The following is a 23,166-nucleotide window of genomic DNA, read 5'->3' as shown; positions in this document are numbered from 1 at the left end:
GTCTCAGAGGGTGACAGAGGATAAATATGACCTCTAGGAGGAGTAGAGCTGGATACAAGATCTATCGGACAGTCGTATGGGCGATGCGGAGGTAAGACCTCTGCTTCCTTTTTGTTGAAAACGTCTGAAAAACAGTGATAAGCTGCGGGTAGATTCGCTAGTTCCGGAGCCGAGGGAGGGAGACTAGCAGGCTTGACGGGAAGCAGGCATCTGTTTTGACAAAACTGTCCTCAGGATAGGACGTCCCCAGTACGCCAATTCAGAGTAGGTTCATGGTTTCTTAGCCAGGGGAGTCCTAAAAGAAATGCATGGGATAAAGACGGTAAAACATAAAATACCAACTTTTCTCGATCTAAAGCTCCAATTTGAATCTCAATCTCCTCTGTGACAGAAGAAACGACCTCCCGCAAAGGCTGACCGTCGACAGAAGCTATTTGCCTAGGAACCTCCAAGGATCTGACAGGAATCCCAAGCCTCTCGACCAGCTCAAGTTGAACAAAATTCCCAGCCGCACCAGAATCTACATAAGCCTCAAGAGAGAAGCGACTGGAACCCATGTGTAAAATGACAGGCAAAATCAAAGGTGGAGAGGAATCATGGCTACCTAGGGAGGCCTCTCTTACCTGACCTAGGCGGAGGCATTTCCCGGCTTCTGTGGACAAGAATGCAGAAGATGAGAAGCGCTGTCACAATAAAAGCATAAGCCCTGTGCGAGTCTCTGCTTTCAGCGTTGTTCGGCAGGCTATAGGCAATCAACCTGCATAGGCTCAGGGGAAGAAGAGGAAGAAACTGCAGTGGTTTGGGAAAGAGAAGTACCACGTGTAACGGAGGATAAACGAGGAGGTCTCCTCTCTCTGACAACCTCACGAGAACGCTCCTGGAACCGCAAATCAATGCGAGTCGCCAAAGAGATAAGGTCATCTAAAGCAGAAGGAGTATCCCGCCCTGCCAGCTCATCCTTAATGCGGGAAGACAAACCTCGCCAAAATGCTCCCACCAAAGCCTCATTATTCCAACCTAAATCAGAGGACAGCGTCCGGAAACGGATGGCATATTGAGCTACAGAAAGGGTCCCCTGACTAAGGTTGAAAAGGGACTCAGTAGTCGATACCAGACGACCAGGTTCATCAAACACCTTGCGGAAGGTGTCTAAAAAGAGAGTAAGTTGAGAAACCACAGGATCATCTCGCTCCCAAAGAGGGTTCACCCAAGCCAAAGCCTCGCCCTCCAAATGGGACACCACAAAAGCCACCTTAGCTCGGTCAGTTGGGTACAGTAGCGGGGATAATTCAAAGTGTAGTTGACACTGGTTGAGAAACCCGCGACATAATTTAGGATCCCCACTATACCGAGGTGGCCTGGCAAGACGGGGGCGAGGGCTGTGGAGCGGACACCTGTACAGGAGCAGAAGCGGCAGTCTGAAGAGAGAGAAGTCGATTATCGACAGAGGCCATAAAATTCAAAATATGGGACTGAGTGTCCAGTTGTTGACTTAACTCTTACTGAAGAGACGCCAACTGAGTAGCGTTACCAGGGTCGGTAGACTGTAACGTCGCGAGACGAGACTCCATGTTCTTGAGAAAGGACATGATTCTAGTCTGGTTCTCCCGCAAAAAAAGTAACTCCTTTTGAGTGGCAGAGACACCAGCGGGGTCCATGGCCTGGTTATACTGTTATGCTGTAAGAATCAGGCTGCACTCAGATGTCACCTGAGTGCAGTCCTATTTAAGTGTGACGATACAAAGAGGGAAAACGGAGAGTGGACCCTCTAGACCGTGACGACGAACCCCTCACGGACGAGCTGACCAGATAGACCGCCCCCTATACAGGGAGAGTTAGGGGCAGACCCGTGAGGGACTATCGCCACGGAAGCTGGAGGACCAGGACGGGAGAAGACCAAGAAGAGGCGGAGATAGTAGGACCACAGGATAGGTGAGTACTGCAGAGAAACAGGACTGATGGGTAAAACAGGACTGATGGGTAAAACAGGACTGATGGGTAAACTGCAGCAGTACAGGGACTGGCGGAGGAACTGAGGAAACGCAGAGGCTAGCAGGATACAGGAAAGACAGGATAAACCCAAAGTCAGAGGGAAAACGAACTTCACAGAGACTAAGAGCGGCCAGGAACACCTGAAGGAACAAATGATAACCAGGCACAGAGGGACGGCAGGAAGCAGTTTAAATACCTAAAGGCAGGGTAGCACTTCCGGGTAATAGACCTCCAGAACCATAGAGAGGACAATAAGGAGGACCGACTTCCAGGTACTAGTCCTCCAGGACCATAGAGGAGACGAAGAGGAGCGCCAACAGAAGATCAGAAGTGCACACGCGCAGCACTGAACCTGGTATGCGCGCGCGCACGAGAAGCAGAGGCCGGGAGGGAGCGAGCGAGGAGGCGGCAGCAGCAGTTTGATAAAGGGTACTTTGACAGTTGATCACAACTGTCCTCTTGTTGGGATCCCCAACGATCAGCTGTAACTCTTATTAACCATTCTTCACTGTAAGTTGCTGATTATAGGAATACTTTTTTTGTGGCAGACATCCTACTTCTATAAGGGACACTACAGTCATCTTCACATCAGCTGATAACAGGGGAAAATAAACCGCAGGTAGCAGAAACAAATATCCATTTATTTGCACAATTCACATATAAACCTGAGTATTCTTTTTCGGTTTTAGCTCCTCTTCCAGGAGAAGAATCCTGGTGTCCGGTACCAGTATACCGTAAGGAGGGATCTAGATGACAGCAATGAGATTCAACCCCCAGATTTCTCATGGAGATATGGCGCATGGTCTGAATGCTCTGCCACATGTGGCACTGGTAAGTGGGATAAGCTGTGAAAGTTATGCCAAATTGTGAAATCTGAGACATATAGGGGTATAGTAGGCCTCCTTGTGCCTAAGTGGTTCTCGTATCAATGCTCCATACTTAATGGTGCATGTACAGAGTCCTAATGACTTGGATCATGTCATCAACACTGCAGCAACAAGTATAAAACATTATTAATTACATATATTTATGTCAGGGGTGCAGAGGCAGCTAGTACACTGTGTGGAGAAAGTTGCCGGTCTCGTGGAAGAAAGGTATTGTGACTCGTTGACAAGGCCAGATGACAGACGAAGGAACTGCAATGAGGAGCTTTGTCCTCCAAGGTGACTTGGATTTCAGTTTATTTTTTTTCTCCACTAGTAATTAGAAATTGTACTATGTTCTGATCCCTTGTGTTAATTATAATAATGATAATATTCAGATTTTTCTTTTTCACAGATGGTGGGTGGGAGAGTGGCAGCAGTGCTCTATCACGTGTGGGACCGGTGGTGTACAGAAGAGAACTGTCTTATGTATTCAACGAGTGGGACTGGATGAACAACGTGCATTGCTACCTTCAGACTGTCAGCACCTTCCTAAACCTGAATCCAGTATTACCTGCAGCCATCGTGAACCTTGCCCTGCTGTTTGGCACCATGGAAATTGGAGCCAGGTGGGTAGTCGTTAAAAAAAAAAAAAATGGCCAAAGAACAACAAAATAGAGGTATTAAATAAAAAGAATCTGATGTGTGCATTTTTTTATGTCATCTAGTGCTCGGTCTCATGTGGAGATGGGTTCCAGCATCGAGATGTGTATTGTGATAATGACCTTGAAGATGGTGCCTGTAACCCCTCAGAGCGCCCTATCAGCAAGCGAGTATGTGTGATGCCATTTTGCATTCCAGCTTTCAACGCGTTTGACTGGACTGGCAGTGGAGGATCCAGCAAAGAGATTTTTAATGAAATTTTTCCAGGTCTGCCAAGATCTTCTAATGCCAACCAGAATTCATTGGAAGATAATTCCATCTCTGAAGGAGACTTTTCTAGTGTTGGAGATGGCAATCAGGGAAAAGTTGCAAGGACATTTGTTGATGACTTTTATTATGATTACAACTTTATTAATTTTCACGAGGATTTGACATATGGACCAGTAGAAGACAACAGTGTTAATGGAGGTGAAGAATTAGAGCCAGAATACCTTCCAACACATGTCTCTCATCAGGGAATTGGAAATGAACAACAGGGTACTGAAATTATCCAGTCCACGGAAAACTCAAATGATCATTTCACCACAATAACTAGTGAGAGCTTGAAGTCCTCAGTACACCCTGCTATTTTAGTAGAAGACCAAACTGATGTAAATATACCTGTAGAAACACCTATAACTTCAAAAAAATCTTTCTTGACAGAACAATACACTCCCACATCCAATAATCTGGAAATGCATACCAATGATGGATCAAGATATCAAGATCACTTGGTGCCAACAGCTGACATACCAGTTGACACCTCAGCTTTGACACAGACCATGGCCAAAAGTTTCCCCGAAAGTTTTATGTATTCAACTCTACCTCGTTTTCATACACAAAAACCTACGTATGCACCAGAAACGGTTACATCATTCCCAGGATCTAATACCTCCCCTCAGTTTTTCAGTTTAGATGCTACAGAAAGGCACGCACACTATATTTCCACTTCTTTTCCAGACTCGCTTTACAAAACGTCTCAAAATCCCTTCACATCAGATGAGTTGGATACATCTACAGACCAAATATTAGAGAATGATGAACTTACCAAACCAGATCTGCCATCTAAACAAGAGAGGAGCACTGTACTGAATTATCCTTGGTCTAATGTTATACTTACTACTTCACCACTTGATAATGACCTTTCAGATTTATTCTCGACTTCTTCAAAGCGAAGCATTGTTGGTCCTGTACCTACTATGAAATCTGCTTTGCGTGAAAGATACAACTACATAACATCTAATGCGGCACAAGTAACTTCACCTTCACCCAAGACGACAACCCCAACCCTAATAGACATCCTGACGTCTGCCACCACACACATTCCAAACCATTATCATGGAGGAAACACTTATCCTCTTCTCAAGGAGGAAGTAACAAGAAATTCTGTGGCACCTCAATACAATCTCTCCTTATCACATGGAGGTGACAAACTGGTGAGAAGTTACTGGGAAGTTGGAAACTGGAGTGAGGTAAGATGTTTAATGTTAGCAGAAGCCCATGAAAGAAACTTGCAAGATAGAAAGATCTGTTTCCTATATCATTGTTGTATATACCGGTTATTACATCTAGATCTGTTGATGAGTTTGCCAGTCCCACTTAATTAACTCTAAATCAAGTAGTGAAGCCAGGTACTGACCAAGTGAACAAGACCAAAAGGCTAAACCGTCATGGGCCAATTTCCAATCCAACACTTGCGTTGGGTTAACAAAATGCATTGGATAGATAAGTCATTAGGGGATAATGGAGAATGCCTCCTCCTTTTGCAGTCATCCCCATTACCTATTTAGCGAGATTCTGAGTAAGTGCTAAGGGTGACAAGAAGTTATACAAGATGTTAAGTAAGATCATGCATGAAGATGAATTCTATAGTAATGCCTTCAAGGTACATTGTTGGAATTTCCCTTTGAGAAGTGCTGTAACTGACTACAGCTGTGGGCACGCACTGGCCATTGGCCACAGGGCAATGTTTGAATGGAAGGTGACCACTCACGGTAGCTTCTCTACGTTCCATGACTCCAGAAAATTTGATAATGGCATGAAATAATTTATAATTGTGGTAAAAATTTAACTTTTGCTAATAAATGCTAAAAAGTAATAAGGGACCTATATATATCTTATGTAAAGTATAAAACATGTCTGTACAGAAGCACTAAAACTTCTTATGCCAAATATGAGTCATTGTCTGCAACACGTGGCATGCTGATATAATACTGATGAGAAGGGATTTCTTTGTGAGGAGGATTACCTGCTTTTATGTTAACATGACCATAGACTTCTCTTCTGACACCCTCATACACACAGATGATTAGGCGTGCATGAGATTTGAATGGGGAGAGGGGAGTAAGCTGCTGCCAGAAAACTCAGGTGTCAGCTTTTCTCCCGAAGAGAAAAATATTGGACATGTTAAAATCTGACAACCATTTTTTCCCATCTGAAGTTGGAGCACCACCATATACCTTAGATGGTTATCCCAGCACACAAAAATTGGTGGATTTAGTAAACATTAATGTAATTTGTATAGACACTTTTAGGATCAAAAGGATCAGACATGTTGAAATCTATCATGTTCGACTTTTCGACAATTGCTGTTGGTGAAGATCTGGGAAATCTCCTTGCAGACTAAATAGTCGGCTGATCATGCAGATTTTCACAAGTTTGACTGACCTTCATCTAATGTGTCTTGATAATTTAAAGCTACCCTCCAGTCGAAACTGAAAATTTGACTATACATTGGAGATTGCAGTAGCGCTGGTTCTGCCACGGACAGTGGAGGAGGAGAGGGCATCTCTTAGTCTTTACAACCGCATTCTACAGCAATGTCTGAAATGCCAGAGGATATTTTTGAAGTGGAAAATGGGATTCCAACTCGCACAAGGAGGGCATTAAATATACCGCCTTTACATGTCCCTTGTTGAGTTTAAAGGGGTTGTCCCACAAACAAAGAACATTTTAATTATTAGATTTTGAAATAATAATAAATTGCAAGAATAGAAGTGGTAAAAAAATATTCCTGTTCTGAGATAATCTTATAAATGTGCCCCTGTTATGTACTGTGTAATGGCTGTGTCCTACTATGCAGAACTGCTCCAGTTCATGTTTGGCACACACCAAAGCTTATTGCCAGGTGGAGAAGCCAAAGTCCCTTACGATAAAGTGAGTATACAGATGAAATAGAGGGGACTCACAGCTGCTGCTTTCTGAGGTAACATATTTCACTGCCTGGGGTAACACAGGATTGAGTGTTTCTGGTACATCTCCAGCCCACTGAACTGATCATAAATGAATTTGGTATCATATGGTCTTACCGGTAGACAAAGCTCCCACATCACTGACTTGATTTTTTATGAGCTCAGGGGACTTGAGGATGGCAGAAACACTCACTCCTGTTTAGGCAGAGAAATGTGTTACCTCAGAAAGCATCAGCTGTGAACCCCTACTGCTTTGTCTGTATACTCACTTATCATTATTGACTTATGCTTCTGCCCCTGGCCAGGACCTGTGGTATGTACCAACCATGAACTGGAGCAGCTCTGCATGGTCGGTCACAATCATTACACAGTACATATTAGGGGCACATTTATAAGGTTAGCTCAGCACATGAACATTGTTTTTTAACACATCCTATTGTGAAATGTATTATTATTATTCCAAGATCTATTGATTTTAATGTACTTTGGTCATGGGAAAACCCCTTAAAGATTTAAGTAAAAACAAGGGGCTTTTTGTGTTTGCTTTGGAATTAGAAGAGGGCTTGAACCAGTATAGACCCTCATTACTCCACATATGTAAGTGCTTTTACTTAGTATAAACATAAAGCTTTACAAAGTAATTAAAAAATGTTAATCCCAGACAGTAATCTCTTGAGGTTAGAACAAACATTTTCACGTCGGAGAGATGTGAGAGCTTTCTTTTGGAATATTAGCTTGACGCAGTAGTGTTCACAATGTTTTAGTATTTCAAAATGTAGAAAACTAAAAAATATTGAGTAAAGGTGAAGATATGCATTATTGGTCAAGAAGGTGCAGAAACTTTTGTTACTGTAAGAAATGAAAAAGTAAACCTGTAAGGTCTCAAGGCTCCAAAGCCACCAGCTTTATGTTTCACAGGTTTATTCCTGCATCCTAGCAAAGTGCTTGATTTCCTAGACAAAGGATCTAACCTGTAATCATTCCTTCCTGGACGTGACGTCGACTTTACTGTCCCTGTTATATCTATTACTATCCATTACTATGCCTTTCTGGACAGTGTGGTTGGCTTCATTGTGCATGCCCTGGTAGACATGGCATCACGTCCATGATGGGAACAGTGAAGAAGACTCCAATCACACCAAGAGAACATATTTACTGAGTCTTGGCATTAGGACCGGCTGTCGTTCAGTGCTAGGGATGTGGTTACAGCCGCCGCTCTCCATACACAGAGCGGTGACTGAACCTGCGCCGGCGCTGCCCCTGTGACTGAAACCCGAAAGTTGCCACTGCGAATAAAGTTAATTTCCTCACGACAGCGTGGGCCTAAGTTCACAACACTATTAACCTGTAGATTAACCCCATATCAATTAATAGCGTATTTACAGGTGACAGGTTCTCTTTAAGGAAGACTTTTTAACAGTTTGTGCATGTCAAATTGGCCACATCATGGAATAGTGGCTGCAGAGCTGAATGAAATGTAGCTGTCTTTGTTTAATTTCTCATCTCTGTTGAGGAGATATGAGCTTGTAAAGTTTAGATTTTCATTTATGCCAAAACCAACAGACTTGTCTCTGGGCCCTCCTGCTTATTATAGGTCAACATCATGTAGGGGAGAAAAAGAACGCAGTCACAGAGAATGTCAGAACATGCTTTCCCTTGTAAGACATGTAATGACACAGCCATGTTCTCGTCTGTGATCTCTCTGCTGGCATCTTCTGGGTAGAGTGGAGCAGATCTGCAGTATATGTCACTACAAACACCTCTTGCAGATTTCATTTAACAGAGGTCAGTATGGGGGGAAGGAAGAATAGAGCAGAGCTACAGCACACAAGTGAAATCCTGTTCCCACCTTTTCTGGGGGCGTGTTCTTTTTCTCCTGCAGGACGCCTCCTGCTTATGATTGGTCAACATCATATAGAGGGAAAAGTACAGAGAAAAATCTTTGCTAATGCCCTGTTGGTCTTTGCACAAGTCAGAATCTAAACATTATAAGCTAATATATCTGCAATGGAAAGGAGAAATTAAAAAATATGATGGAAAACAAGTAACCTACAAATGCACTTGTTTGTAAAAATGGGGCTATCCATAGATGAATAGTTATGAGACAAGATACAGACAGGATTTGGCATGGTCTGTAAATTTAGTCTGTGCAGTATACAGTGATGTGTTTTATTACAGCATGCCTCTGTCTTGTAGTGCTCCACCACCTGTGGTCTTGGTGCAATGTGGCGTACAGTTATATGCAGAGAAGATGACAATGGTACGTGTGATATCAATACTAAGCCAGCTCCTGCGCGACGCTGCTACCTACGGCCTTGTTCATCCTGGACAGTTGGAAACTGGAGCAAGGTAATCAACCTTACTATGCCCAAGGGCTTGTCAAAAGGTGGTCACCATGAACCAACACTGTACACTTAAGTTTACATATGAATAATGAATGCATGTATCAAGTTTGAAAAAAATCAATCACTTTTGAGAGAATTACACATGTACATTACAAGCATTGTGGCTGGTTCGCTAAAACTGGAGCATATCCAACATGTCCAATATCTAGTCTAAGTTTACTTATATTGTTGGTTGGCTTACTTTTGTGCATGACGTTAGGCCTCATTCAGATGTCCCTGATTTTTCTGGTGTCCAAAAATAGTTTCCTCAGTGTTTTTCATCACTGTTTGGTCACTGTTTGAGTATTTACAAATCAAAAACAGCCATGTCTGCATGAATTTTTTTTAACTCAGAGTCCGGAAAAAAAAATGGACATGTGAATAGCACCACAGACTTTAATGGGTTAATAGTCTATCTGTGAAAACATAGATGGAATATGTACTTGAAAAAGGGACAAAAGTGGACATCTAAAGGAGGCCTTATGTGTCAAACATGGGTTAAAAACTACATAATAACTGTTACGCTCACCATGTGACATTATGGGGGAGGCACAAATAAAGCCATAAATCTATCACGTGTAGCTTAGTACAGTGGGTACAGAAAGTATTCAGACCCCTTTAAATTTTTCACTCTTTGCTTCATTGCAGCCATTTGGTAAATTCAAAAAAGTTAATTTCTTTCTCATTAAGGTACACTCTGCACCCCATCTTGACTGAAAAAACCCCAGAAAAGTAGAAATTTTTGCAAATTTAATAAAAAAGAAAAGCTGAATTATCACATGGTCATGAGTATTCAGACCCTTTGCTCAGACATTCATATTTAAGTCACATGCTGTCCATTTCCTTGTGATCCTCCTTGAGATGGTTCTATTCCTTCATTGGAATCCAGCTGTGTTTAAATAAAATCATAGGACTTGATTTGGAAAAGCACACACCTGTCTATATCAGACCTCACAGCTCACAGTGCATGTCAGACCAAATGAGAATCATGAAGTCAAAGGAACTGGCCAAGGAGCTCAGAGACAGAATTGTGGCAAGGCACCAATCTGGCCAAGGTTACAAAAGAATTTCTGCAGTACTCAAGGTTCCTAAGAGCACAGTGGCCTCCATATTCCTTAAATGGAAGAAGTTTGATACCACCAGAAGTCTTCCTAGACCTGGCCGTCCAGCCAAAATGAGCAATCGTGGGAGAAGAGCCTTGGTAAGAGAGGTAAAGAAGAACCCCAAGATCACTGTGGCTGAGCTCCAGAGATGCAGTAGGGAGATGGGAGAGAGTTCCATAAAGTCAACTATCACTGCAGCCCTCCACCAGTTGGGCCTCTATGGCAGAGTAGCCTGACGGAAGCCTCTCCTCAGTGCAAGACATATGAAAGCCTGAATAGAGTTTGCTAAAAAACACATGAAGGACTCCCAGACTATGAGAAATAAGATTCTCTCATCTGATGAGACGAAGATAGACCTTTTGGTGATAATTCTAAGCGGTATGTGTGGAGAAAACCAGGCTCTACTCATCACCTGCCCAATACAATCCCAACAGTGAAACATGGTGGTGGCAGCATCATCATGCAATGGGGGTGTTTTTCAGCTGCAGGCACAGGACGACTGGTTGCCATTGAAGGAAACATGAATACGGCCAAGTACAGAGATATCCTGGATTAAAACCTCTTCCAGAGTGCTCTGGACCTCAGACTTGGCCGATGATTCACCTTCCAACAAGACAATGACCCTAAGCACACAGCTAAAATAACAAAGGAGTGGCTTCAGAACAACTCTGTGACCATTCTTGACTGGCCCAGCCGCAGCCCTGATCTAAACCCAATTGAGCATCTCTGGGAGACCTGAAAATGGATGTCCACCAACGTTCACCATCCAACCTGACAGTACTGGAGAGGATCTGCAAGGAAGAATGGCAGAGGATCCCCAAATCCAGGTATGAAAAACTTGTTGCATCATTCCTAAGAAGACTCATGGCTCTACTAGCTCAAAAGGCTGCTTCTACTCAATACTGAGCAAAGTGTCTGAATACTTATGACCATGTGATATTTCAGTTTTTCTTTTTTAGTAAATTTGCAAAAATTTCTACATTTCTGTGTTTTTTACAGTCAAGATGGGGTGCAGAGTGTACATTAATGAGAAAAAAAAAGAACTTTTTTGAATTTACCAAATGGCTGCAATGAAACAAAGAGTGAGAAATTTAAAGGGGTCTGAATACTTTCCGTACCCACTGTAAATAAGTCCTAGAGTATTCAGATGATCAAAGTCGCCAATACAAGTCTATGGACCTCTATTTATTGAAGATGGATTTTCTGGAGGCTAAGAAATTTCCTAGAGTGTCTGCAAGGATGAAGCTTTGAATTTATGATTGCTGCAGAGTATTTCATGTATTCAAAAGTGTTATAAGGTTTTTAAAACAAAAACATATAATAACGTGAACTTTAGACTGCAGGAATACCATTATTTGATGTTGTTTGGAGTTTTACAGCTGTGCAGTGTTACAGTGCAGCCTTCAGTAAATAGATACAGTATATTGGATAGACGCAAAGTTCATCCTATGATTTATCATCATTTTTTTTTTATGAAGGGGTTGTCCATCTTTTGTAACAATTTATTTTTTTCTCAAGTGCATTTACTTGGGGTTAAAAATAATTTTTGCAATTGAGTTTCATTAAAATGTTTGCATTGTTTGTTGTGATGCACTGTTTATTGCTGGCTGCAGAATGAATTAATTGAGAATCTGTCCGTCAACGCACTGTGACAGTCTGACAATAGATTGAAACTCACTTATCTGCCTTTTTCTGAGCTCCTCTCAGCTGATTTATGACATCAAAGTTGAATGTGCAGGGAAACAATTAGCCTGTAAAAGCCAAAATGATACAACATTTTTAATGAAACCTTACTATAAATACAATTTTTAGCCCCAAAAATGTCCCTACCCCCTTTCTAACCCAACATCATTTTTTAGTGTCTTGAGATCAAATTCACAATTAAACTTTTATCTGTCTCCTCACTTTTTATGTATGAAAGGTTCTCAGTCAGAAAACATTTATTTCTACAGTGCTCAAGTAGTTGTGGGCCTGGTGTCCGGGTAAGAGATGTCCAATGTGTAGACATGCGGGACAATCGGCAGCTAAGACCTTTCCATTGTCAGAGTACTGTCCACAAGCCACGAATACAGACCGTTTGCCATGAGCTGAAGTGTATGGACTGGTATGTTTCATCGTGGAGGGAGGTAAGTAATCAGGGCAAGGACAGGGGTAGAAAAAGATCTCGGTCACAAATTCAATACCCAAAAGGCAGGATGTCCACAGTCAGCTTACCTTTACCCTGATAACTAGTAGAAATGGAGATACATAATTATTAATGATGAGAACTAAGAATACAAATATATATTGGGTGTAAATAAGTGGACTACAAGCATGCCACTTTTATTGTCCTTTCAGTGTTCAGAGGAGTGTGGTGGGGGCATGCAGCAGCGGCTGGTCACCTGCCCCCAGGTCGGACGCTGCGATGAAGGTCTGAAGCCCAACAACACCCGTTCTTGTAATGATCATCCATGCACTACATGGGCTGTAGGACCTTGGGGTCAGGTAAGAGGCACAAACATTTTGGTCCTTTCATTATTTATGGGGCAGTAATACTGATGCCATACTCCTCATATTAACCTTCTACCAGGGGCTGCTGTACTAACCTGCTTCTTACAAGATACATTGCATTTGGGGGTATTTAGTTGCCCCATTACAGTCCTTTTACTCTCTCTTTTACTGTTTGGGCTGTCTTCACGCTTTGGCTGCATACAGTGCACAGCTTCCTGCGGAGGGGGTATCCAGCGCCGTCAGGTGAAATGCGTGAACAAAAGGACTGGGGCTGCCGAGGAGGATAATAATCTGTGCGACCATGAGCCATGGCCTGAAAATCTCCAGAAATGTAACCCACAGGACTGCCAGCAAAACAATGCCAGTAAGTGCCCCTCATTTCTGAGGCTCCATATCTAACAATAAGGGGGGCTTTCTTTCCGCCTACTAACAATTTATTATTTCTTATTTTAAATCGCCATTCATTCCGTAGTACTGTACATGTGAAAAGGGTTTCCATCCAAAATGCATATATAAGTTATAGTGAACATGCTAACAGTGACAGTCTGGTACAGGGGGAGGGGACCCTGCCCTCGCCGGCGAACATGCCTAATAGTGATAACTGTGCACCTATAATGGCACTCTTTATAATGGCTCTCTCTCCTGTAGAGTGTAAGCTCTTATGGTCAGCAAGGTCCTCTCTCTCCTGTAGAGTGTAAGCTCTTATGGTCAGTGTGGTCCTCTGTCTCCTGTAGAGTGTAAGCTCTTATGGTCAGTGTGGTCCTCTCTCTCCTGTAGTGTAAGCTCTTATGGTCAGCAGGGTCCTCTCTCTCTCCTGTAGAGTGTAAGCTCTTATGGTCAGCGGGGTCCTCTCTCTCTCCTGTAGAGGGTAAGCTCTTATGGTCAGTGAGGTCCTCTCTCTCTCCTGTAAAGTGTAAGCTCTTATGGTCAGTGGGGTCCTCTCGCTCTCTCATTCCTGTAGAGTGTAAGCTGTTATGGTTAGCAGGATCCTTTCTGTCTCCTGTAGAGTGTAAGCTCTTATGGTCAGTGTGGTCCTCTCTCTCCTGTAGTGTAAGCTCTTATGGTCAGTGTGGTCCTCTCTCTCCTGTAGAGTGTAAGCTCTTATGGTCAGTGAGGTCCTCTCTCTCTCCTGTAAAGTGTAAGCTCTTATGGTCAGTGGGGTTCTCTCGCTCTCTCATTCCTGTAGAGTGTAAGCTGTTATGGTTAGCAGGATCCTTTCTGTCTCCTGTAGAGTGTAAGCTCTTATGGTCAGTGTGGTCCTCTCTCTCCTGTAGTGTAAGCTCTTATGGTCAGTGTGGTCCTCTCTCTCCTGTAGAGTGTAAGCTCTTATGGTCAGTGAGGTCCTCTCTCTCTCCTGTAAAGTGTAAGCTCTTATGGTCAGTGGGGTCCTCTCGCTCTCTCATTCCTGTAGAGTGTAAGCTGTTATGGTTAGCAGGATCCTTTCTGTCTCCTGTAGAGTGTAAGCTCTTATGGTCAGTGGGGTCCTCTCTCTCCTGTAGAGTGTAAGCTCTTATGATGAGCAGGGTCCTCTCTCTCCTGTAGAGTGTAAGCTCTTATGGTCAGCAGGGTCCTCTCTCTCTCCTGTAAAGTGTAAGCTCTTATGGTCAGCAGGGTCCTCTCTCTCTCCTGTAAAGTGTAAGCTCTTATGGTCAGCAGGGTCCTCTCTCTCCTGTAGAGTGTAAGCTCTTATGGTCAGCGGGGTCCTCTCTCTCCTGTAGAGTGTAAGCTCTTATGGTCAGCGGGGTCGTCTCTCTCTTGTAGAGTGTAAGCTCTTATGGTCAGCGGGGTCGTCTCTCTCTTGTAGAGTGTAAGCTCTTATGGTCAGTGGGGTCCTCTCTCTATCCTGTAGAGTGTAAGCTCTTATGGTCAGTGGGGTCTTCCTTCTCCCTCCCCCTCCTCTGCCCCATGTATATCTTTCAAACAATTACCAGTTCTTCAGTATTGAGATTTGCACAAATTTATTCAACGCAAATCTAATTGTTTTGGGGAAATTTGGAGAAGTCTGTGAATTTGAGTTTCAAAAGATCCTCTCTTCTCTATTTACCATTGTTATCATTGTAAACTTTTTTTGTGATTGCAGTTATTTTCCACAGTAAATATTAGTAATATGTCTAGGACATTGTCTAAATAGCGTGGAGAGCTTAATTTTTGCAGGAAAACTAATAAAAAGAATCTCTGTGGTCTAAGAATTGGAATGAGAGTAAAGGAATATTAATGAAATACTAAGTCTAAGTGATTTTACAGTTTGCAAAACATTTGCAATTATTTCCAAACAATCATTAACTGCTTTTTGTCACAGACGTCTTGCCGCCAGCTGGCATCGGATTCGCTCCTGATTTGGCTATAACCTTATGCTATCGTGTCTCAGCTAATGTGTCAGAAGACAAATTTCTGTTGCGACAATCTTGGACGAGCCAACTGGCATCACAGTCACTTCTAATTTAGCCATCGCTGACACCAATGATTCTCAGACAGTATGTGCTGGCAAGTCATATCAGGCTGAATGTGACACAAGAAGATCTGGGTAAAATATTACTGAAATAAGATGATATTTCCCAAGTTTAGACTTTTATAATCCCTGATATTTAGAGATGTTGTCAGAGCTATGGAGGCTGTCGCATTCTGCATTGGGTGGTCTTGACCACAAAATATTCCTTCTGTATAAAGGAGTATAGCAGATGTGTGATGGTGCTTCACTATCCTTGTGTAATAATTGTAGAAATAGCCAGCGCCGGACTTGGGCCCACCAGAGAAAATCATTCTTGGGGTCCACTATGTAGCTACATAGAAATAAATACAAGACTACTAATTGTGCAGTAAAACGCGCTAATATCAGGGTATAATATAACGTAGTACACATCTTAATTATTTAGCAGGGGTTGGGGTAGCCCCCCTCATAGAATATAAAGTAGCCCCCTCATAGGGTACAATGCAGCCCCCTCATATAGTATAATGTAGCCCCCCCTGACAGAATATAATGCAGCCGTCATATAGTATAATGCAGCCCCCTCATAGAATATAATGCAGTCCCCTCATAGTATATAAAGTAGCCCCCTCACAGAATATAATCCAGCCCTCATATAGTATAATGTAGCCCCCTCATAGAATATAATGCAGCAGTCATATAGTATAATGCAGCCCCCTCATAGAATATAATGCAGCCCCCATAGAATATAAAGTAGCCCCCTCATAGTATATGAAGTAGCCCCCTCACAGAATATAATCCAGCCCTCATATAGTATAATGTAGCCCCCTCATAGAATATAATGCAGCAGTCATATAGTATAATGCTGCCCCCCCATAGAATATAATGAAGCACCCTCATAAATTTAACCCCTTCACCCCCAAGGGTGGTTTGCACGTTAATGACCGGGCCAATTTTTACAATTCTGACCACTGTCCCTTTATGAGGTTATAACTCTGGAACGCTTAAACGGATCTTGGCGATTCTGACATTGTTTTCTCGTGACATATTGTACTTCATGATAGTGGTAAAATTTCTTTGATATTACCTGCGTTTATTTGCAAAAAAAATGGAAATTTGGCGAAAATTTTGAAAATTTTGCAATTTTCCAACTTTGAATTTTTATGCCCTTAAATCACGGAGATATGTCACACAAAATACTTAATAAGTAACATTTCCCACATGTCTACTTTACATCAGCACAATTTTGGAACCAAAATTTTTTTTTGTTAGGGAGTTATAAGGGTTAAAAGTTGACCAGCAATTTCTCATTTTTACAACACCATTTTTTTTTAGGGACCACATCTCATTTGAAGTCATTTTGAGGGGTCTATATGATAGAAAATACCCAAGTGTGACACCATTCTAAAAACTGCACCCCTCAAGGTGCTCAAAACCATATACAAGAAGTTTATTAACCCTTCTGGTGCTTCACAGGAATTTTTGGAATGTTTAAATAAAAATGAACATTTAACTTTTTTTCACAAAAAATTTACTTCAGCTCCAATTTGTTTTATTTTACCAAGGGTAACAGGAGAAAATGGACCCCAAAAGTTGTTGTACAATTTGTCCTGAGTACGCCGATACCCCATATGTGGGGGTAAACCACTGTTTGTGTGCATGACCGAGCTCGGAAGCGAAGGAGCGCCATTTGACTTTTCAATGCAAAATTGACTGGAATTGAGATGGGACGCCATGTTGCGTTTGGGGAGCCCCTGATGTGCCTAAACATTGAAACCCCCCACAAGTGACACCATTTTGGAAAGTAGACCCCCTAAGGAACTTATCTAGAGGTGTGGTGAGCACTTTGACCCACCAAGTGCTTCACAGAAGTTTATAATGCAGAACCGTAAAAATAAAAAATCACATTTTTTCACAAAAACTATTTTTCGCCCCCAATTTTTTATTTTCCCAAGGGTAAGAGAAGAAATTGGACCCCAAAAGTTGTTGTACAATTCGTCCTGAGTACGCTGATACCCCATATGTGGGGATAAACCACTGTTTGGGCGCATGGGAGACCTCGGAAGGGAAGGAGCGCCGTTTGACTTTTCAATGCAAAATTGACAGGAATTGAGATGGGACGTCATGTTGCGTTTGGAGAGCCACTGATGTGCCTAAACATTGAAACCCCCCACAAGTGACACCATTTTGGAAAGTAGACCCCCTAAGGAACTTATCTAGAGGTGTGGTGAGCACTTTGACCCACCAAGTGCTTCACAGAAGTTTATAATGCAGAACCGTAAAAATAAAAAATCATATTTTTTCACAAAAATTATCTTTTCACCCCCAATTTTTTATTTTCCCAAGGGTAAGAGAAAAAATTGGACCCCAAAAGTTGTTGTACAATTTGTCCTGAGTACGCTGATACCCCATATGTGGGGGTAAACCACTGTTTGGGCGCATGGGAGAGCTCGGAAGGGAAGTAGCACCGTTTGACTTTTCAATGCAAAATTGACAGGAATTGAGATGGGACGCCATGTTGCGTTTGGAGAGCCACTGATGTGCCTAAACATTGAAACCCCCCACAAGTGACACCATTTTGTAAAGTAGACCCCCTAAGGAACTTATCTAGATGTGTTTTGAGCGCTTTGACCCACCAAGGGCTTCACATAAGTTAATAATGCAGAGCCTTAAAAATAAAACAAAAATTTTTTCCCACAAAAATTATTTTTTTAGCCCCCAGTTTTGTATTTTCCCGAGGGTAGCAGAAGAAATTGGACCCCAAAATTTGTTGTCCAAGTTGTCCTGAGTGCGATGATACACCATATGTGGGGAGAACCACTGTTTGGGCGCATGGGAGGGCTCGGAAAGGAAGGAGTGCCATTTGGAATGCAGGCTTAGATGGAATGGTCTGCAGGCGTCACATTGCGTTTGCAGAGCCCCTAATGTACCTAAACAGTAGAAACCCCCCACAAGTGACACCATGTTGGAAAGTAGACCCCCTAAGGAACTTATCTAGATGTGTGGTGAGCGCTTTGACCCACCAAGGGCTTCACAGAAGTTTATAATGCAGAGCCGTAAAAATAAAACTAAAATTTTTTCCCACAAAAATTATTTTTCAGCCCCCAGTTTTGTATTTTCCCAAGGGTAACAGGAGAAATTGGACCCCAAAGTTGTTGTCCAATTTGTCCTGAGTGCGCTGATACCCCATATGTGGGGGGGAACCACCGTTTGGACGCATGGAAGGGCTCGGAAGTGAAGGAGCGCCATTTGGAATGCAGACTTAGATGGAATGGTCTGCAGGCGTCACATTGCGTTTGCAGAGCCCCTAATGTACCTAAACAGTAGAAACCCCCCACAAGTGACACCATGTTGGAAAGTAGACCCCCTAAGGAACTTATCTAGATGTGTGGTGAGCGCTTTGACCCACCAAGGGCTTCACAGAAGTTTATAATGCAGAGCCGTAAAAATAAAACTAAATTTTTTTCCCACAAAAATTATTTTTCAGCCCCCAGTTTTGTATTTTCCTGAGGGTAACAGGAGAAATTGGACCCCAAAAGTTGTTGTCCAATTTGTCCTGAGTGCGCTGATACCCCATATGTGGGGGGAACCACCGTTTGGATGCATGGGAGGGCTCGGAAGGGAAGGAGCGCCATTTGGAATGCAGGCTTAGATGGAATGGTCTGCAGGCGTCACATTGCGTTTGCAGAGCCCCTAATGTACCTAAACAGTAGAAGCCCCGCACAAGTGACCCCATTTTGGAAACTAGACCCCCCAAGGAACTTATCTAGATGTGTTGTAAGAACTTTGAACCCCCAAGTGTTTCACTACAGTTTATAACGCAGAGCCGTGAAAATAAAAAATATTTTTTTTTTCCCACAAAAATTATTTTTTAGCCCCCAGTTTTGTATTTTCCCAGGGGTAACAGGAGAAATTGGACCCCAAAGGTTGTTGTCCTATTTGTCCCGAGTACGCTGCTACCCCATATGTTGGGGTAAACCCCTGTTTGGGCACACGGGAAAGCTCGGAAGGGAAGGAGCACTGTTTTACTTTTTCAACGCAGAATTGGCTGGAATTGAGATCGGACGCCATGTCGCGTTTGGAGAGCCCGTGATGTGCCGAAACAGTGGAAACCCCCCAATTATAACTGAAACCCTAATCCAAACACACCCCTAACCCTAATCCCAACAGTAACCCTAACCACACCTCTAACCCTGACACACCCCTAACCCTAATCCCAACCCTATTCCCAACCGTAAATGTAATCTAAACCCTAACCCTAACTTTAGCCCCAACCCTAACTGTAGCCTTAACCCTAGCTCCAACCCTAGCCCTAATGGGAAAATGGAAATAAATACATTTTTTTTTTTCCCTAAGGGGGTGATGAAGGGGGGGTTTGATTTACTTTTATAGCGAGTTTTTTAGCGGATTTTTATGATTGGCAGCCGTCACACACTGAAAGACGCTTTTCATTGCAAAAAATATTTTTTGCGTTACCACATTTTGAGAGCTATAAATTTTCCATATTTTGGTCCACAGAGTCATGTGAGGTCTTGTTTTTTGCGGGACGAGTTGACATTTTTATTGGTAACATTTTCGGACATGTGACAGTTTTTGATCGCTTTTTATTCCGATTTTTGTGAGGCAGAATGACCAAAAACCAGCTATTCATGAATTTCTTTTGGGGGAGGCGTTTATACCGTTCCGCGTTTGGTAAAATTGATAAGCAGTTTTATTCTTCGGGTCAGTACGATTACAGCGATCCCTCATTTATATTATTTTTTTATGTTTTGGCGCTTTTATATGATAAAAACTATTTTATGGAAAAAATAATTATTTTTGCATCGCTTTATTCTCAGGACTATAACTTTTTTATTTTTTTGCTGATCATGCTGTATGGTGGCTCGTTATTTGCGGGACAAGATGACGCTTTCAGCGGTACCATGGTTATTTATATCTGTCTTTTTGATCGCGTGTTATTCCACTTTTTGTTCGGCGGTATGATAATAAAGCGTTGTTTTTTGCCTCGTTTTTTTTTTTTTTTCTTACGGTGTTTACTGAAGGGGTTAACTAGTGGGCCAGTTTTATAGGTCGGGTCGTTACGGACGCGGCGATACTAAATACGTGTACTTTTATTGTTTTTTTAATTTTATTTAGATAAAGAAATGTATTTATGGAAATAATATATATATATATTTTTCATTATATTGGAATATTTTTTTTTTTTTTTTTTTTTTACACATTTGGAAAAAATTTTTTAAACTTTTTTACTTTGCCCCAGGGGGGGACAATACAGATCGGTGATCTGCCAGTTTGCATAGCACTCTGACAGATCACCGATCTGAGAGAAGTGCAGGCTGCTTCACAGTGCCTGCTCTGAGCAGGCTTCTGTGAAGCCACCTCCCTCCCTGCAGGACCCGGATCCGCGGCCATCTTGGATCCGGGTCTGGAGCAGGCAGGGAGGGAGGTAAGACCCTCGCAGCAACGCTATCACATCGCGTTGCTGCGGGGGGCTCAGGGAAGCCCGCAGGGAGCCCCCTCCCTGCGCGATGCTTCCCTGCACCGCCGGCACATCGCGATCATGTTTGATCGCGGTGTGCCGGGGGTTAATGTGCCGAGAGCGGTCCGTGACCGCTCCTGGCACATAGTGCCGGATGTGAGCTGCGATAGGCAGCTGACACCCGGCCGCGATCGGCCGCGCTCCCCCCGTGAGCGCCGCCGATCGCGCTGGACGTACTATCCCGTCCGTGGTCATGGGGGCCCACCCCACCTCGACGGGATAGTACGTCCGATGTCAGGAAAGGGTTAATGAAGCCCCCATAGAATATAATGTAGCCTCCCATAGAATATAATGCAACCAGCCTCAGAGTATAATACAGCCCCCCACAGAATATAATGTAGCCCCCTCAGAGTATAATGTAGCCCCCTCATAGGGTACAATGCAGCCCCCCCATATAGTATAACTTAGCCCCCCCTCACAGAATATAATGCAGCCGTCATATAGTATAATGCAGCCCCTAAAAAATACATACAATGAGATACGGCCTTACCAAAACCCTGTCTGATGACAAATGCACACTTAGCAGGATGCAGCAGGCCTCCACTAATAAAGGCTAGGAGCAGCACAGGTGCAAACTACTTGATAAAAACAACCACCCCCACCCTCCAAACATTGCACTTAGTGCTGGGCAGCTTGCCTGTTAATACAAAGGGCGTCATTAATAGGTTGCATACCAGACACTGTGCACCACACTTATCAGTGTGACTGGCGTCCTATGTGAGCTGTTGTGAATTCCGTTCTTGAACTCCCTCCTGTGGTCATGAATGATACTTCAGCGAGTTCTGTCTGTGGACTCCCTCTGGTGGCTGTGAGTGGAGCTGCTGGTTCTGAGGTCGCTTCCTCAGCTGCCCTCGTTTGCGGCTAGGCTGGCTTCTCTATTTAACTCCACTCAGATCGTTACTCCATGCCAGCTGTCAATGTATTAGCACGGGTTCAGATCTCTCTCGGATCTTTCTGATGACCTGTCTACTCCAGCAGAAGCTAAATCCCTGCTAGTTCATTTGTTGTTCATTTTGCACTGAATATATTTCTTAGTACTTGCTAAGTTCTTGTCCAGCTTGCTAACATGATATTGCCTTGCTAGCTGGAAGCTCTGGGTTGCAGAGTGGCACCTCCGCACCGTGAGTTGGTGCAGGGGTCTTTTTGCACACTCTGCGTGGCTTTTTGTAGTTTTTTGTGCTGACCGCATAGATCTCTTTCCTATCCTCAGTCTATCTAGTAAGTCTGGCCTCCTTTGCTGAAACCTGTTTCATCCCTGTGTTTGTGACTTTCCTCTTAACTCACAGTTAATATATGTGGGGGGCTGCCTTTACCTTTGGGGAATTTTCTCTGAGGCAAGGTAAGGCTTATTTTCCTATCTTTAGGGGTAGTTAGCTCTTAGGCTGTGAAGAGGCGTCTAGGGAGAGTTAGGTACGCTCCACAGCTATTTCTAGTGTGTGTGTTATAGGATTAGGATTTGCGGTCAGCAGAGTTCCCACTTCCCAGAGCTCGTCCTGTCTTCTAGTTTAACCATCAGGTCATTCCAGGTGCACCTAACCACCAGGTCCATAACAGTGAGCTATATCAATGTGCATTTTTTCTACTAGGCAGCCAACCCCTGCAATGTTTGGAGGGTGGGGGTGGTTGTTTTTATCAAGTAGTTTGCACCTGTGCCGCTCCTAGCCTTTATTAGTGGAGGCCTGCTGCATCCTGCTAAGTGTGCATTTGTCATCAGACAGGGTTTTGGGAAGGCCGTATCTCATTGTATGTATTTTTTTCTGAGTTTTTTCTATGTTAGCTATAATGCAGCCCCCTCATAAAATATAATGCAGCCCCCTAATAGTATATAAAGTAGCCCCCTCATATAGTATAGTTTAGCCCCCTCGCAGAATATAATGCAGCCCTCATATAGTATAATATAGCTCTCTCATAGAATATAATGCAGCCGTCATATAGTATAATGCCGCCCCCTCATAGAATATAATGGAGCCCCCTCATAAAATATAATGGAGCCCCCTCATAAAATATAATGAAGCCCCCCATAGAATATAATGCAACCAGCCTCATAGAGTATAATGCAACCCCCCCAAGGTATAATTAAGCCCCCCCATAGAATATATTGTAGCCCCCTCATAGGGTATAATACAGCCCCCTTCATATAGTATAATACAGCCCCCGCACAGAATATAATGTAGCCCCCTCAGAGTATAATGCAGCCCCCACATAAGGTATAATGCAGCCCCTCATAGAATATAATGCAGCCCCCCTCATATAGTATAATGCAGCCCCCTCAGAATATAATGCAGCCCCCTCATAGGGTATCATGCTGCCCCCCTCATAGGGTATCATGCCCCCTCATAGGGTATAATGCAGCTCCGGTCATAGGGTATCATGCTGCCCCCTCTTAGAGTATAATGCTGCCCCCCCTCTTAGAGTATCATGCTGCCCCACCTCATAGGGTATAATGCTGACGCTCTCTCCTCCACACTGGGGGGTGG

General features: G+C 43.2%; 1 protein-coding gene across 2 annotated transcripts in view; it reads left to right on the top strand.

Moving 5' to 3' along the window:
• The window catches only part of ADAMTS7 (ADAM metallopeptidase with thrombospondin type 1 motif 7), a 155,045-nt gene that overhangs the window by 91,066 nt on the left and 40,813 nt on the right, over positions 1-23,166 (top strand). The window contains exons 16-23 of one of the 2 annotated variants that reach the window (XM_077263192.1): positions 2,682-2,823; positions 3,029-3,155; positions 3,271-3,484; positions 3,584-5,029; positions 8,945-9,097; positions 12,188-12,361; positions 12,573-12,719; positions 12,930-13,089. In XM_077263192.1, the coding sequence (XP_077119307.1) occupies positions 2,682-2,823; positions 3,029-3,155; positions 3,271-3,484; positions 3,584-5,029; positions 8,945-9,097; positions 12,188-12,361; positions 12,573-12,719; positions 12,930-13,089 (2,563 nt within the window). The remainder of the gene's footprint in view (positions 1-2,681; positions 2,824-3,028; positions 3,156-3,270; positions 3,485-3,583; positions 5,030-8,944; positions 9,098-12,187; positions 12,362-12,572; positions 12,720-12,929; positions 13,090-23,166) is intronic. The other variant, XM_077263193.1, reaches the window with a different exon arrangement.

The sequence above is a fragment of the Ranitomeya variabilis genome, chromosome 5 (assembly GCF_051348905.1).
Source record: "Ranitomeya variabilis isolate aRanVar5 chromosome 5, aRanVar5.hap1, whole genome shotgun sequence".
NCBI classification, from domain to species: Eukaryota; Metazoa; Chordata; class Amphibia; order Anura; family Dendrobatidae; genus Ranitomeya; species Ranitomeya variabilis.
The sequence above is the reverse complement of the archived record's forward strand: the minus strand, read 5'-3'. Positions and strand labels throughout refer to the sequence as shown.